General features: G+C 38.0%; 1 protein-coding gene across 5 annotated transcripts; it reads left to right on the forward strand.

Annotated features, from left to right (window-relative positions):
• Positions 7,647–13,265, forward strand: LOC107623437 (sucrose-phosphatase 1). Of its 5 annotated transcripts, none has more exons than XM_021113097.1 (9): positions 7,647–7,771; positions 9,001–9,131; positions 9,217–9,516; positions 9,707–9,808; positions 10,004–10,198; positions 10,296–10,583; positions 11,646–11,832; positions 12,804–12,853; positions 12,947–13,265. In XM_021113097.1, the coding sequence occupies exons 2-9, from the start codon at positions 9,072–9,074 to the stop codon at positions 13,037–13,039; spliced, it is 1,275 nt and encodes a 424-aa protein (XP_020968756.1). In that variant the 5' UTR covers positions 7,647–7,771; positions 9,001–9,071; the 3' UTR covers positions 13,040–13,265. The 5 variants fall into 5 exon arrangements, with proteins under 5 accessions (XP_020968756.1, XP_016181175.1, XP_020968758.1 ...); XM_016325689.2 differs by having other exon boundaries at positions 12,807–12,853; XM_021113099.1 differs by having other exon boundaries at positions 11,739–11,832.

Below are 17,333 nucleotides of genomic sequence, written 5' to 3' on the forward strand. Positions count from 1 at the left end.
CAAGCCGTGTTAACCGCTTCAGCCCAAAGGAATTTTGGAACATTGCTCTCACAAAACATAGCTCTTATCATTTCTTGAATGCTTCTATTTCTTTTTTCCACAACACCATTTTGTTGTGGTGTTCTTGGACAAGAGAAGTTGTGAGATATTCCAAATTTCTCACAAAAGGATTCAAACAAATAGTTTTCAAATTCAGTTCCATGATCACTTCTTATAGAAGAGATCTTTAAATCCTTTTCATTTTGAATTTTCTTGCTAAAAGCTTCAAAGGCCGAAAAGGCTTCATTTTTGTGTGCAAGAAATAAAACCCAACCAAAGCTAGTATAGTCATCCACAATCACTAAATCATAATGTTTACCACCTAGGCTTTGAGTTCTTGTTGGACCAAATAAATCAATATGTAGCAATTCAAATGGCCTTTTTGTAGAGATGCCTTCCTTTGACTTAAATGAACTTTTTGTTTGTTTTCCCATTTGGCAAGCATCACAAGTGATGTCTTTGTCAAACCTTGTCAAAGGAAGACTTCTTACTAAACCTTTCTTTACAAGTTTGTTTATTTGAAACATGCTTGCATGACCCATTCTCTTGTGCCATAGCCACTTTTCATATTCTTTAGAATGAAAACAAGCTACATTTTGATCCTTTAGTTCATCAAGGGTAAGTCCATACACATTATTGCAACGCTTAGCAACAAAAAGTAATTCATTAGTATTTTCATTTACCACACAACATTCAAGTCTTTTGAAAGTCACTAAATATCCTAGATCACAAAGTTGACTTATACTCAAAAGGTTGTGCCTCAAGCCATTCACCAAAAAGACATCATCAATGAAAGTGGAGTGATTATTACCTACTTTTCTAACAGCCACTATTTTACCTTTACCATCATCTCCAAAAGTCACAAAACCTCCATCATACTTGTTTAGTTTGATGAAGAAAGTTGACCTTCCAGTCATATGCCTTGAGCATCCGCTATCCAAGTACCACATATCCCTTTTGTTCTTGGATGCTAGGCAAATTTGCAATAAAAACTTCAAGTAACCTTAGGTATCCAAATTAATTTAGATCCTTTGAAGTTAATCCATCTTGGTTGCCCAAGTTCATTGAAATCACACACAATATTATAAATTTGGTTTCTTACAATTCTTTTTTCAATGAAGCATTGTAGATATGAGTGACCAAATTTCTTGCAATTAAAACATTGATTATCTGATGCATATTTGCTGAAATTGAGGTGATTTATTTTGCAGGAAATGATTAAAGGACTGAAATTTTCTGGTTTTTAGAAGAGGTGCATTTCTTTTGACAAACTGATTTTTGTTATAATTGTTCCTCTTTGCAAAGGCATTCCAACCAGAAATTTTAAAGACTTTTGGACTTTTTGAATATGAGGTTTTGTTGTAAAATGGTGGTTTTTTGAAAGCAACCTCATTATTCAAAATGTATCCCAAACTTGACCTGTTTGAAGTAGGTTCAGTTCTTGGTGAATGCTCGGTTTCACTGGTGTAAACTTCATCAAATTTCTCCTCAAGTGTGGGAACATATCCAATACCAGATTTGTTGGATATGGATTTAGTATTTGATGAAGAAGCCTGATACGGAAAAATTAATTCTCCGTAATAACTACCGGCAAGTATACCGGGTCGTATCAAGTAGTAAAACTCACTTAGAGCGAGGTCGATCCCACGAGGATTAATGGATTAAGCAAGCAATAGTTGATTAATTATTCTAGTTAGACGATTCAAGTTTAAGTGATAAGCAACAAAAAATGTAAATGACTTGAAATTAAATGAAAGCAATAAAGTGCAAGGAAAGTAAATGACAAGAAATTAAAGTGCTGAAAATTAAAGTACAAGAATGTAAATTGTAAGGAATGGAAAGTACAAGAAAGTAAAGTGCAAGAAAGTAAATGACTAGAAAGTAAAACCAAGTGGAGCATTTCTACAAACACTTGGAAGGCATAAATGTGCAAAAGTAAATAAAGCCATAAATGTGCATAAGTAAATGACAAGAATTTAAAGAGAACAATTGAATGACAAGAATTAAAGACAAGAAGTAAATAACAAGAATTAAGAATGAAATTAACATTGGGATCAAGAGATATTGCATTCTCAAGATCAACAATTCTCATCTCCCTTCAATCATGCAATCATTGATCTCTTGGCAAATCATAAGTATTCAAACCCCAATCTCTTGGTGATTTGATTTCTCTTAACTTGATCAATTGCCAGTCTCTTGATCTAATTACTCATGAGAAGAGATTAAGTATGGTCTCTAATTTAGAGCCACACAACCCTCAAGATTTCAATTCAAAGTGATTACATCTCACATATCAAGCTAAGAATTATCAATCAAGAGAGTTGTGAGAAAGGAGCCTCAAACTAAATTCTATGACTCCTTTCCCAAGTTAATCATAGAATTCAAATAGATCTAATCCCTCTCTCGATAGTAATTAGATCTTTGAAGCACAAAGACTCTCTCTAAAGAAACAATGAAAGAAAAATTGAAGATGAAGAATGAAAATAAATCAACCCATTAAATTGCAATAGAGCTCTCTTTCCCAAATGTTGGAAATTAGAAACTCATAGCAAAATATTTACAAAAGTGTGTATAAAAGAAAATGGAAGAAGAGAAGAGAATGAGAGTAAAAGGGGAGTGGAGTCACCTCCACCCCTCCATGGTATGTGTCAAATGATGAAGCTAAGGTCCTATTTATAAGCTATCTAAATTACAAATTTAAATGAAATTAAAATCAAATGCAAATTTCCTAATTACTTCTAGATGATTCTTGTGGCCTTGATTGATTGTTAATTGTGTCTTGACTTGGGCTTGTGAACTTTTAATTCCCTTCATAGAAGTTTGAAACATTGAAGAATAAATGAAGGAATTGGAGTATTTGGAAGTGACCTAATGCGGAGTGTCATTGAAGTGGCATTTTGGGCTTGTGAAGGTTTGGGAAACCTTGCTTGCTGAATGATTGGTCTGTTGCATTCCCAAAATGAATGCCCACTATAGACTATTATATATTATTGGAAAGCCCTAGATCTCAGCTTTCCAGCACCACTAGAAGCATGTCATTTGGACTTCTCTAGCCCAAGTTATGATCTTTTGAAGGTGAAAAGGTCAGTCTGGCGAAGTGCAGGGACTTGTTTTATGCTGAAATTGTGAAGCTAAACGAATAGCAATTTGTCCCCCCAAATCAGTGTCCACTATAGAGTATTATATATGGTTAGAAAGCTCTGGAAGTCTACTTTCCAATGGCACTGAGATTATTTCATTTGAAGCTTTGTAACTCGAGTTATTCTTGTTGAAGTGTGAAGAGGTCAGGATTGCAAATCCTCTTTGCTTTTCTTTGAGTTTGTTTCCAACTCTTTTGCCACCTTGGGAGTGTGCTTACTCTATTAGTGCTTTTATTGCTTCTTTTTCTATCATTTTCTACAAAATTTATTAACTCAAGCAATCAAAGTAATATTCAATTTAATCACCAAAACACTCCCATAATTAAGCATTATGAATTGATTTTTATATGAAAAAGTATAGAAAAACATAACATGATGCACAGTCATCAAAGTCACAAATTTCATAGAGGAATTATTGAAAATTGCACTTTCCTTGGTTACAGAGCCTAAACTAGATTTTTCAAACAATGGTCTTTGACTTGCAAGTAATTTGTCCAAGTTACTAGAACTTTGTGCAAATTTTGCTAAATCACCATTCAGCTTTTTAAACATTTCATTCAGTCTTTCATTTTCAGCAACAAGCTCTTGAGAAGGATCCACAATGTGCTTTCCTTTTAGTTTTTCAAGTTCAAATTTTAGAAATCTATTTTCTTCAATAATATCCAAAGCACATTCAGTTTCTTTTACCTTTTCTCTTAAAAAATCATTTTTAACTTTTAACACATCTTTTTCAGATCTGCATTTATTGTACTTATCCAATAGTTTTGAGAAATTTAGTGTAAGATCATCAATTATAGCATATAAATCATCTATGGACAAGTCATAATAATTTACCTCATCAAGATGATCATTACCAGCCATGAAGCAAATTTTGTCTTCACCTTCAGAATCTTCTTCTTCATTCGAATCATTTTCAAGCTCCTCCCAAGATGCCATGAGCACTCTCTTCTTTTCTTTCTTCCCTTTGTCCTCCTTCTTAAGCTTCAGACAGTTTTGCTTGAAATATCCAGCCTCCTTGCAATGATGAAAAGTCACCTTACTCCAGTCCATCTTGTGTTCCTTTGAGCTTGAACCCTTGTACTTTCCCTTGTTCTTCATCATCCTTCTAAGTCTCCTAACAAAAAATATAAGCTCATCATCTGAAATACCATCACTAGACCCACTCTCTTTTGATTCTATTTTTGACTTGAGGGCTATTCCCATTTTCTTTGAGTCTGGATTTGTGTGTGTGGTTTCATAGGCAAGGAGTTTTCCTCTCAGCTCATCATAGGTTATTGGGCTTAGGTTATTGCTCTCGACTAGGACAGTGGCAGTGGTTTCCCATTCTTTTGTGAGGCTCCTAAGGAGTTTTCTCACTAGAGTTTGTTCTGAGTAGTTTGTACCCATAGCATCAAGGTTATGATTGAGAATCTCTCAAACACTTCATCAATGCTTTCTCCATCCTTCATATTAAACATCTCGTATTCTTTTCGCAGCATATCAATCCTCGTTTCTTTGACCTATTTAGTGCCTTCGTGTGTAACCTGGAGTTTTTCCCAGATTTCTTTGGCTGTCTTACATCTAGACACCTTTCGGTACTCTTTAAAGCTGATAGCACAGTGAAGAAGGTTGATGGCTTTAGCATTCAGCTCCATCTTCTTCTTGTCATCCTCATTCCATTTAGCTCCTTCTTTTGGAGTCACCACTCCATCAGCACTTATTTTTGTTGGAATCTTGGGACCGCTCACAATGATCTTCCATATGTTGTAGTCAATGGATTGGATAAAGATCCTCATCATCTCTTTCCAATAGGCATAGTTCTTTCCGTCGAAGAAGGGAGGCCTATTGTTTGACTGGCGTTCAGTTAGAGTGTAGGAAACCGTGGTTGTACCCAAGTTGTTCGCCATTGGACCTTTGCTCCAATTGGTGAAGCTTGATTCTTGAGACCATGGCTCCTGATACCAATTGAAGGTTGTAGAAAGTTTAGAGAAGGGGAGTTGAATCTATGACATTCTTTTAAGTTACTGAAATAACCCTTTTAAAACAAACTTGCAATCTGAATCTGTTTGAACTTAGCAGCGAAAAATTTATGAGACAATTTCATTTTGTCTCATGAATATCAGAAAAACAGAACAGAGCAGGGAAGAGAGAAGCTGACACCAACATGCATCCTGATTCGGTTGCCTTGTGCAATGCAACCTATGTCCAGTCTCCACCACAATAGTGGTGGAATTTCCACTATAGTTAAAGTATTATATACACCAATTCCATAGGATTGACACAATCCTTTCACACTCAAGTTCTAACCTAACTTGACTTGGTTATGCTAATACCTAACTCTTCACTCTTAGTGCTCACCCAACTAAGAAAGGGGTACCTCACAGGTACAAGATACAAGACACATACATAACCTAAAGAAATCTGAAATAACTCTAGGCTTTTCACTCATGTGTATCTCTCTGCCTTTTTCAACTCTTAGGCTTTTTCAATGACTCTCTCATTCAGCCTTTTACCTCAAGAAATTACAGAAAGATAAACATTAAAAAGAAAATTACAATTTGTAAAATATGAAGGAGATTTATGCTTCAATAGCCTCTTTGCTATGTGATAAACCAGATTAGCTAGCCTCTGATTCAGTTCTTCATTCTGGCGGAATGCTCCTTTGACTAGGAAGCACTGTCCAAGTAGATGAACTTCTTTAAAGAACTCTTTTCAGAACATACACCTCAAAACACTGGTTATCTCTCCTTGGCTTCTGAATGGTGAACCAACTTCTTTTGTATCTCCTTGCATGTTACTGAGTTGCTCTCTCCTAGGTCAACTCTCGAGCTTTGTGCTTCACTAAATCACCAACTCACTTTTTTTCCATTAATCCTCAAAGTAGGAACTTTGGTTCTGACCTTCTCTTGTTGACCGAAAGCCACAGAACAGCAGAAACAGATATCTTCAATGGTAAACCCAGATATTGGCCATTGAAAATCAACTTGATCCCCAAGACACACTTTTAGCTTCTGACTTCTTGATATAGTTTGATGTCGGTGATTAGACTTCAACCTTTTGCTTAACCTTCTCTTTCTTGCTTCTTTGGTGAACAACTTAGAGACTAAGCTTTCTTTTTCTCTTTCTGAGTTCTGACTGAATAGGAAAAGGTGTACGTTGCTTTTGGTGAGAGCAAATTAGAAGGGTTTGAATGAGAGAAACAATCAGGCTTGGATCAGGTTTGATTTGCTTGGCCCGTTTGATTCATTTTGCTTTACTCCTTGGAGAATTCAGCTAGAGAGGGATGACTTGGACTTGGATTATATTCACTTACCATTCAGCACATTTTGAATTCCTATCTCAATCAATTTGGGGTTTAAGTGAGTTATAGCCCGTTTGTATTTCTGGTTTGATCTCCATCCTATTGGGCTGCTTCTTTATTTCTTTTTGGCCTGCAACACTTGACCAAATTCAATTAAAACTAATTGGATAATTAGCCCAATAATCTAATGTTTGTCATCATCAATTATGTTAGTTAATTTTTTGACTTAACAACATCTAAAATACCTTAACCAAAAACAAAAAAAAAAACCTCTAAAATACAAACTAAATAAAACTAAAATTTAAAATTTAAATTTTCTGTTTTAGTTTTATTATTTTTAATTATTAACATATTATCATTTAAATACACTTCGAAAAATATAAATTTAGTAAAAATTTAAAAGTAAATCTTAAGGGTTTTATCAACGTCGCTAATGATTTTTATTATGAAACAACTCATCCCAAATACCAAAAGGTTAAGTTGGGAGTTCAGTAAGGATCGAAATCTTGACCTTTCGGGCATAGAGTTCTGATACCATATTATGAAACCACTCATCTTAAAAGTTTAAGCTGATAAGAAAAGGTAATACTAATTGTTATATCTCTAACAATTTTGAATGTGTTTTAGAAATATTCTGTGTATCACTTTATAATTTTAGATGTGTTACAATTATTTTTTAATATTTAAATTTAAATTTTAGATTTATGATTTTAGATATGTTTTAAAATCATTTTTTGTATCTTAATAATTTTAAATGTGTTACAATTGAAAAAGAAATTACGGTTACTGAACTTTGAATTCTTTTTTTCTGCAGATACAAATTGAAATATTGCAACAAAATAGAAGAAAGAAGAAAATCATGTTATGAAGAGAGAAGGAACGTAAAAAAAAAACAATAACTAACTATAATTATAATAGAAGAAAATTATATTAATATCCTTATATCTTTTATTTTTTTAATTAATCAAAGGACAAATTGATAATTTTACACTTATTACACATTTTCCTTCTATTTTCATCTCATTATTAAAAAAAATATTTTTATGAATCCCACATCAATTTTTTTCTTTCCACTTTATTTTCCTTCCTCATCCAAACAATAAAAAACTCACATTTCCATTCATTTTCTTTCTTCGTATTTTCTTTCCATCCATATTCACCCATCCAAACAATGTGTTACTGTTAGTGAGGAATCTTTGCTTTACGCTTAGATTCACTGATAACCAATTTGGACGGCACCAACGGAAAATGCCCCCTCTCAACTGCAGTACCTTCTTGAGTGATAACCAGCTTTTCCTCTCAGCAGAAAACGGTGAGCTATGCTTTCCAATTTATTACATCGAAATCATTTTATTTTTATTTTCTTTAAATTCCTATTCCTTTCTTTCTTTATTTACTCACACTGTTTGTGAGTTTCTCGTTCAATATCTCCTTGCCTTTTATATATATATATATATCCGGTTGCGTTCTTTTTCTTTTTCATCACCTCCGCAATCATTTGGAACATGAAATGCAATTCTGGCTTACGTCGTTTCTCCATCCTTAGGTTTGTATAATTTGGAAACCATGTAGTTTAGATGTGCATATGCTATCTTATTTATTTATTATTTATTCCTCAATGCAATCACACGTGAGTCAAATTTGTTGCTGAATTTCGATTGAACCAAATTTGTCTACGGGTAATTCCTTGAAGCTTCAATAGACGTTAATGTGCTTCCAGTATGGCCGAAAAAATCTCTCATTTTTTTTTTTACTGTTGCAAGTTCTAGGTGTAAATAATTCTGTTTGTGTTGAAATCTATTCTGAGCTGTAGATTTATTGAGTGAAATGGAGGTTCTGCTGTAATGGAGGTTCTACTTATATATAAAAATATCTAGCTTATCTTAGTGAACCTAGCTAACTCTGCAACTTGCTTTAAGTTAACCAACTAGATTTCAATATCTGTCACTAAAGATAACAACCTCTAACTGATCCTCTAGCTTTCTAACTGTTTTAACCATCATGTTGAATCAGCACAACTCACACTTCAGTGTCCTTATTCAATATGCACTTCTCACACTATCAACTTATATATCAACAGTTTGTCCGGAATCCGAATGTCTTGGATTAATTAAAGCCTATAGCCTCTAGCTTTAACTGTCAAGTAATGCCGGATATCATCTTTAGTGTGGCAGAGTTTAGTATCTGTATTTGCTAAATTGTCAATTTAACAGCACGCTTGAAAAATGAGTTTTTGGGATATCCAATTCCAGGGATAAACTAATAATTATTTCAAGATTCATGTTTTAATTGATGAGCAGATACAATTTTTATTTATAACAACCCTTGTTGTGCTTGGATTTACTTCTTGTGAGCTCTTTTTTGTGAGATTATGGTCTTGAACTTGCACCAGAGATCTTTTATTTTCTGGGTTATAATGTTATTTTTCTGCTTTTTATTTGGAAGCATTGTATGATAGAGCTTTGTCTGTTTCGGATTTTGAAGAGAGATTAGGACCCTGAATTGAATAATTTTGAAACTAGCATGGTGGAAATTGTGCAGGTGCATACTGTTGAAGATTCTTACAAGGTAAACCTTGGGGAAATTCCGTCAGTGAAGAAGAATAAAAACTAATGGATCAGCTCAATGGTTCTGCCAATCTTATGATAGTATCAGATCTTGATTTCACAATGGTAGCTATCATATTTTTTTATGGTGATCTTAGAGATGATGCTCGGTGAAATGTGATGAAGCTTGTTTCTGTTGTTGCACTTGCAGGTAGACCATGATGATCCCGAGAACCTAGCTCTTCTAAGGTTTAATGCACTATGGGAAGCTTATTATCGTCATAATTCTCTTCTAGTCTTCTCCACTGGGAGATCGCCTACTATATATTGCGAGCTAAGAAAGCAGAAACCTTTATTGACCCCTGACATAACAATAATGTCCGTGGGAACTGAGATTACATATGGTGAATCCATGGTACCAGATGACAGATGGGAACATTATCTGAATCATAAGTGGAACCGAGACATAGTGTTGGAGGAAACAGCTAGGTTACCTGAGCTTGTTCTTCAAGTATGTATCTATTATATAAATCTATTGATAGAAATTAAGATGCTTAACATGCATATCAGTTCTTATCTATTGAATCATGCTAAGGAGAATGACCTTAAATGAATGATTTTTTTTAAAGGGGGGAAAAAAGAGCAGAATATTATATTCACTTAACAACTTGCTGAATTTGACATTTTTGGAGTAATTGCAGTCTGAAACTGAGCAAAGGCCTCACAAGGTTAGCTTTTATTTGGATAAAACGAAGGCCTCAAAAGTCATGCAAACTCTCTCGAGATGTCTTGAAAAACGTGGGGTAAGATTATAGTTCATAAACAACCATAATGGCAAGACTTTGTCAACTTCATTCAAAGGCCTTGCCTTTTGCCTGTGTGTGTACAGACAAAGAGGTATACATAAACAGACACATAAGTAGTTTTCATCTGATGTTTTATTACAATGTTAAAGATGTGCTGTTGTTACTTTTGATGTAATTCCTTATCTTTCCCAGTTAGATGTGAAAATTATATATAGCAATGGTATTGCTTTGGATATATTACCCCAAGCTGCTGGCAAAGGACAGGCTCTTGAATTTTTACTGGGAAAGTTAAAAGCTGATGGATCAAGACCACTCAACACTCTTGTTTGTGGTGATTCTGGAAATGATGCTGAACTCTTCACTGTGCCTGGAGTATATGGTGTCATGGTTTGCTGAAATTATAATTACTAAACTCACCATATTTATGTCTACTTTGTTTCCTTATTCTGATGTTACTGTTAAAACCAATACCCTTAATTTTCAGGTAAGTAATGCACAGGAAGAGTTGCTTCAGTGGTATGCTGAAAATGCAGCAGGCAGTCCTAAAATCATTCATGCAACTGAGAGATGTGCAGATGGTATTATCCAAGCAATTAGTAAATTCTCTTTAGGTCCAAATGTGTCTCCAAGAGATATTAGGGACTCTATGTACAACAGGAAATCTCTTAGGCCTTGCCATGAGGTAGTGATGTTCTACTTGTTTTATGAGAGATGGAGGCGTGCAGAGGTTGAAAATTCTGAGGAGTATGTGCAATATTTAAAATCAATCATTGTAAGTTCTCCAGTAAAACTCTGAATTAGTTTTAAATTCATTCTGAAACCAGTCAGAGCTAGTCCCTTGAATGGATGAATGTGAAATGATAGAACTGTTTGCCACAAGCACTGTAAGGCTTGGATGAATCTTCATTACATGGATCAGTGATATTGAGTAATTAAAACTGCTAGGGTATTAAAACCACTAGGAAAGGCTTAGTGTACACGAGGTCATATGATTCTTTGGTGGTTGGCTATTCCATTTGGTTTCATCTCCTGTAATATGAAGACCCATTGCATGAGAAAAACAAGTACTATCCTTACTATCCCACGAACAATAGTTGTGGTTTCTTGTATGTTGGAGGTGATGACAAGCTTGAGTAGCACTCCTCGGAATGCCACCATTCAAACATGTCCACCCCTTCAGGTGCTTGTCACGCTGGTGACTAAGTGTGCGCGAGCGGTTCCTTCCCCTGTCAACAAGTGAGAATAGAAAACTGACTTGTTATTGATATTGGTAGTGGAAGATATATACGGAGGAGATATAGTCAATAGTTATAATTAAATCAGAGTGACCTTTCCTATTAGTGCTAATATTCTATACAACTAGTTACAATGATCATATTCTCTGGGTGGCCAACTCTATTTCCAACATCATCCATCCGCTTCTCCAAGTTGTCCATTCCTACTTCCAAAGCAGCTTCAGTATAGTAGGTTCCCACAGGGCCAAGAAAAGTGATGTGATACTAGTTGATAATAATTGGTAGTTAGATAATAGTAAGGGAAAGAAATTGTTTTAACTTTTAAGATAAATACAGCGGAGGTGATCACACTTTTTTGCTTAGTTTCTTGTTGGTTAGTTGATTCCCTATTTGGTTGCTCCTTTGCTTCAGTTTATGTTTGCCTTTTTACACTATTTCCTATTACAAACCCGGGTGCAGCCATTAAAACTCTCCTGATTTTTTATTTTTAAAAAAATTTGAATGAGAGGTGTTTACAATTTGAAGCTAGAGGAGTTTTCAGTTTTGATAATTGAAGGGTTGCCAATATTTTTCTCTCCCTTAAATTTGGGTTTTTGCAGCATTCCACTGGAAATTTTGTCCATCCCTCTGGAGTTGACCAACCTATACACCAGCTAACAGATACTATAGTAAATTTGTTTGGTGACAAGCAGGGAGTAGAATTCCGGGTTTGGGTTGATCGTATATCTACTTCAATGGTTAGTTCAGGCTCATGGCTAGTCAAATTTGACAAGTGGGAGTTATCAGGTGATATTTATATCATATATTAGTTTATTAGTCTTAAATTCTGTTACCGATGATCTTTATATTATTCTAGCTTGCATCTTCTTTGGTATTCTTAAGTTAGATATAGTAAGATACCAGAAAGACTATTTGACAGTTAAAAGATAAATGGCACCTGTTTCCCAACTAAAACAAATCAGAATCAATGAGAGTCAAAGCATGATGTATTCTTTCGTAATTCATAAAAACTGTAGAAGTAATTGTGTTTCTTTCGATTGTATCTTAAGTTTCTGGAAAGTTCTTATTCCTATACTGCTGGTTAATATAACTATATTTCCTATATATCATTAGATACTAATTATCAATCAATCAGCATTTGAAGGTGGCACAACAAAATTTTATCAGTATTTATGACCATAACTAAGTGATACATGAGTGATATCCTTATTTTTTGGGTGAAACCATAAGTATCTTCATATTAGAGGCAATCCTATTTGAGCATTTGAGATTCCATAGCTGGCATGGCTCACCCAGAACCGATTTTCCATGCCATCAAATCAAACCTGAAATCACTAGTTAAGTGAAAGGAGTGTATGCCACTCCACTCCAACCAACCATGTGTTGGTAAAGACATCCTTATTTAGCCACAAGGTTATGACCAACTTATAGGAGAGTGTGCACAGCTTATTGCCTTATTCTACAGAAACTTGTGACATTTTCTGATATTAAATATTTATGATTTGCATGAATCCTGATTTTCATTTGCTTATAACTTGCCTCATTTTCGTTGCAAGGCAATTTTCAATTCTTTTTGTTTGTCATTATATTTTCTTTTTTAAACTTTTCATTAATCATATTCATATTGTACTTTAGGGAACTTGCGCTGCTTGATTAGTACAAAAATGATTCTCGTTTGTTCATTTTCTCTTTGTTGCATACATAATCATCATTGTTTGAACTGTTGAGAGTTTATTTTGTCCTCTGTTGTCCAAAAGCAGGGAACGAGTTGAGGTGTTGTTCAACAAAGGTTTTGGTGAATTCGAAGGTATCAATGTCAACGTTTGTTCTTAATTTCCTTTTTTGGAATTACCTCATTAGTATTCTACAATTTCATTTTTACCTACCTATATTTCGGCAGATTGATGCAGAGGATCAGTTTACCTGGATGCACATACATCAGACTTGGGTGGATGGCTTTGGAGAAAAGGATGATATGTCTTGGGTTATCTAGATTACTAAAGATTTACTAATTAACTCTGCTAATCATAAATACAAATATAGCAGAGATAGAAACTTTGGTTAGGAAGATAGAAGCAGAAATAATTACTTATGCTGAAAACAGAAAATTCTTGTAGTAGTTTTTTATACTTCACAAATCCGTCTTTATCCATCTGTCTTGATATCTTTGACTTTATATTTCTTTTTTAAGAACATAATCCAAACACAACCTTTACATATGCTGTTCCCTACCTGAGTTGGATAGATTTTTCCTTTCATTTTGGTTCTGTTTAAGCATGTTTTGCTAGAAATGCCCATAACCTTCTTCACAAATAGCAGCAAGATGAATAGATGATGCAGCCTAGAAGACATTTGTTCGTCACCTGATGATCTCGGGTGCTCGACGAGTCGGATGAGGGTAAATGGTTGAGAGAGGGAGACCCTGAAGTAGCTTGGAACGGGTTCCTGGACCGGAGCTGGAGGCTGGTGAAACCGGTGGATGCACGGACGGGAGAGGGGGGATGGCCACCTGCAAGAACACTCCGACGATCAAGCCAGTGTCCGTACGAAAGGGTAGCCAAATTAGGTAAGGTGATGTCTACCTTGGGGGGAGAGCTGACTTCTCCCCTTATATACTGTGCTGGGCGGGCCCATAAATGACCTAGCCCACTGGCCAGGGCGCGTGAGCTGTCCCTGTCCACGTGGGGAGGAGCAGGTGAGTTCGGGTCGGGGCTTCGGGTGTTGCCCCGAGGATGCCGCTCCGATCGGTTCGTTAGGCGTGGTTGTTGGGTTCCCTACCATGGAGGGCGGATCGGGCTTCGGGTCGGGGCGGTGTTCCCGACCCGCCGTGTTTGTCTTGTGCTGGATCGTACGAGTCCGTAACAGTGCCCCCAAACGCGCCAGTTTCGGGGTGTGAAGCCCGTGACTGGGCGCGTTTGACTTACTCGCCGAATCGGGACGTGTTCCTCTCTTCGGGAGCTCGTTGGTGCCGTTTGTGTTTTCCACGCGTGGTCATCTCGCTTTTCCCTTGCGCTGCCTCCTTGGCTTCTATGCTGGGCATTAAATGCCCATCATTTTGATTTTGAAATTCGCGCAAAATGACGAATGTACTCTTGCCCTTTGGCGCTTCTCCTTGACGGTTACCTTCTTTGTCTCCTTTTTTATTTTCCCAACTTCCTCATTTCTCCACTTTTCTTTTCTTCTTCTTCTATTTTTTCGAACGGCCGCTGCTTCCATCTTCATCTCCGCTCTTGCTGCTGCTTTGCTCTTTTGGATTTCTCCTTCATCTTTCCCAGATTTTGCACTCCCCAGGTACGTTGTTATAGCTTTTCTTCTCTCTTCTTTTTCCCTGGTTTCCCTTGGTGCCTTTGTGCATTTTTTGTGCATGCCTGTGTTTCTTTCTGCCTTTCGCTGCTTCTTCCTTTAGAGGGGGCGCCACTGGGTTTTTCTGAGTTTGGCTTAAGTTCTAGGTTAGCATATGGGTATCTTAGGAGGTGGTTTTGGTTGCAATCTTGTTTTACTGCTTTACGGGTTCCCGACCTTCCGTTCTGACTAAGTGGTGCCCCCGCTGCAGGTATGGCCGAACGCCTCATTCTCCCTAACCACGCTCAGCGGCCGCTAGCCGATTTCATCGATCATTACGCCTGGGTTTCCTCCGACGTGAAGGACACCCCTTCTAAGGTCACAAAAGAGAGCCTCCAGGATTTACCAGAAGAACATGGCAGCTCCGCGAGTCGTTGATTGGTTGTGGGTTTATGAACCCATGTTCACGACCTTGGGGGTTCGCTTGCCCTTTTCCCCCTTTGTCATGGGCTTGTTGAATCGTTGCGATGTTGCTCCGTCGCAACTGCACCCGAACAGCTGGGCTGCCATCCAGTGCTTCGAGATGGTTTGTGAGTATCTGGAGCTTCTGACGTCTGTGAACGTTTTTCTCTATCTTTTCCTTCTTACGAATCCTTCTCGTCAGGGGAAGGCGAAGAAGGGGGTATATGTCCTTCAGGGCCCAGCAAGGTCGTAGAATCTTTGGTCTTTTTGAGGACTCATTTCATGGCTTCAAGTCTACTTTCTTTAAAGTCAGGCCAATCGAGGGTCATCAACCCTTCTGGCTTACTGCCGAAGGAGAAAGGCGGATCCCGACTTACTGGAGTTTCGGGGCGGGATCCGATTACCTAATAAAGATATCCTATGACTGGTTGAGTCTGGAAGATCGCAATATTGCTGACATTTTGTTGGCCATTTTTGCCGAGAAAAATCTTAATCCTCGCATGGTTATGGGGGACCGGGAGGCCGGTCGGTCGTATGTTGGTGAGTTCCTTACTTTTTGTATTTTTAGTGTTTTGTTCTTCTATTGCTCACATTTTGCCTCTTTGTTTGCAGTTTCTATGGCTGGTGGGAAGAAAACTTTGGCTGACTTGATGAACCTTATCCAAGGGAATGATGAAGGTGACGAGGACTCCTCGGCAACTCCCTCGGCGAGTCAGGACCAGGAGGGTGCCGGGGAGGGTAGTGGTCGGGTTGATGGTGCCGACCAAGATCAGCTGGATAAGGTTGAAGCCCCACATGAGAATGCCTCGGGGAACCCAAGTGTGGAGGCGGAGGTTTCCTTTGAGGAGGATCTAGGGTTCGACGACGACTTGAAAGTCGTTGACAACCCGAAGAAAGGGAAACGGGATTCGGGGAAGGCCCTTTCTGATGGAAAAGAATTTCAACACTGGGGGTTTCATTGAATCCCAGCTGCTTCCTGGTATCGAAGAGTTTTCGGGATGCCGATCTTTCTGGGCAGGCGAGATGGATCTATCGCAGTCTTCTCCGAGCTGCTGCCATTGCCAAAAAGGTGGAGCCTGTCTTGGAAAATTATCATGTTTTGGAAGGGAAGCTTCGGAACTCCCAGAAGGACCTGACAGATTCGAGATCTCGGGAGGAGTCTTTGAAGACGAAGCTGTCTGAGCAGGAGAAGAAGGCTGAGGAGGATGCTAAGGAAATCAACAGGCTGGTGGATCGGGACCTCGCCTTGATGAAAGATTTGAACACTTTCCGTGGTGAGACTGCTGCTGCTGAGAAGAAGGCCAAGGAATTAGAGAAAAAATTGAAGTTGGTGGAGAGCTCGGCAGAGGCTGCTTGTCAGGAGATGGTTGTTCTAAAGAAGAAGAATAAGGAGCTTGCAAAGGGGGCTCGGGAGGCCGTGAAGCTGACCAAAGAGGGGATTAAGCTTCAGGTGGTCGTACTGGCTCTCGATCTCGATCTTTCCCAAGTTGGAGCTCTCAAGACTGTTGAGGATGGGAAGATTGTTGATATCCTCAAGTCTTGAGATTTTATGCTTCTTGCCTTATCTTTTGTAATTTGTCTTTATCTCTGGGCCTGTTTAAGGTGCCTTTTAGTTGTAACAAATACTTTGGCATATTATCTATATTAAGCAGTTTTCTGTTTATTATTTGCTTTCTCGGGCCGCCGTGGCCTTGCTTTTATTATTATTTGCTTTCGCGTACTCGGGCCGTCGCGGCCTTTTGGTTTACCGTTTTTGTGGTATTTGCCGTTTTTGTTGCTTGTTGCTGAGCCGTTTTTGCTTTGGGTCCATTTGGTTCCTGGGGCGATCAGTCCCGGGTTTCCGCTAGGTCGACCGTTTATTTTTCGTCGCTTTGTCGTTTTGTCATGGGTCTTGCAAAAAGATAAACTTATTATATACGCATTATAGAACTTTAAAGTAGAGAAGTGATGTAATACATAAAAGGAAATGAGAGTGAGAGAGGAATGCAAAGGAAATTAAAGTGGGGGAGGGGGCGAGGTCGTCAGATCGTGTGGTTGCTCCTTCTTGTGAGTGGAATCTTATGAGTAGAATCATTTTAGGTTTGCCATATTCCATGTTCTTGGTATCTCGCTTCTGTCTAACCTCTCCAACCTGTAGGCACCCTTGCCGAGGACTTCTTTTACCCTGTAAGGGCCTTCCCAGTTGGCGGCCAGTTTACCTTTTCCTGGGGTTGGCAGCCCTATGTCGTTGCGTCGTAAGACCAAGTCGCCTTCTCCGAGGCTTCTTTTCAGTACTTTGTCGTTGTACCTTAGGGCTATCCTTTGCTTGATTGCTGTCTCTGTTAGGTGTGGCATTTGTCTTGTTTCATCAACTAGATCTTTTTCGACTGCCTCACTTCCCCCTCCGAGGAGTAGCCTTGGACTCGGCTCCCCGACTTCGACTGGGATGACTGCGTCGACCCCGTATGTGAGTCGGAAGGGGGTTTCGCCGGTAGAAGACTGTGGGAAGGTTCTGTAGGACCATAGGACTAAGGCTAGCTCATCTGCCCATAAGCCCTTTTTTC

This window comes from Arachis ipaensis, chromosome B10 (assembly GCF_000816755.2).
Source record: "Arachis ipaensis cultivar K30076 chromosome B10, Araip1.1, whole genome shotgun sequence".
Taxonomy (NCBI): domain Eukaryota; kingdom Viridiplantae; phylum Streptophyta; class Magnoliopsida; order Fabales; family Fabaceae; genus Arachis; species Arachis ipaensis.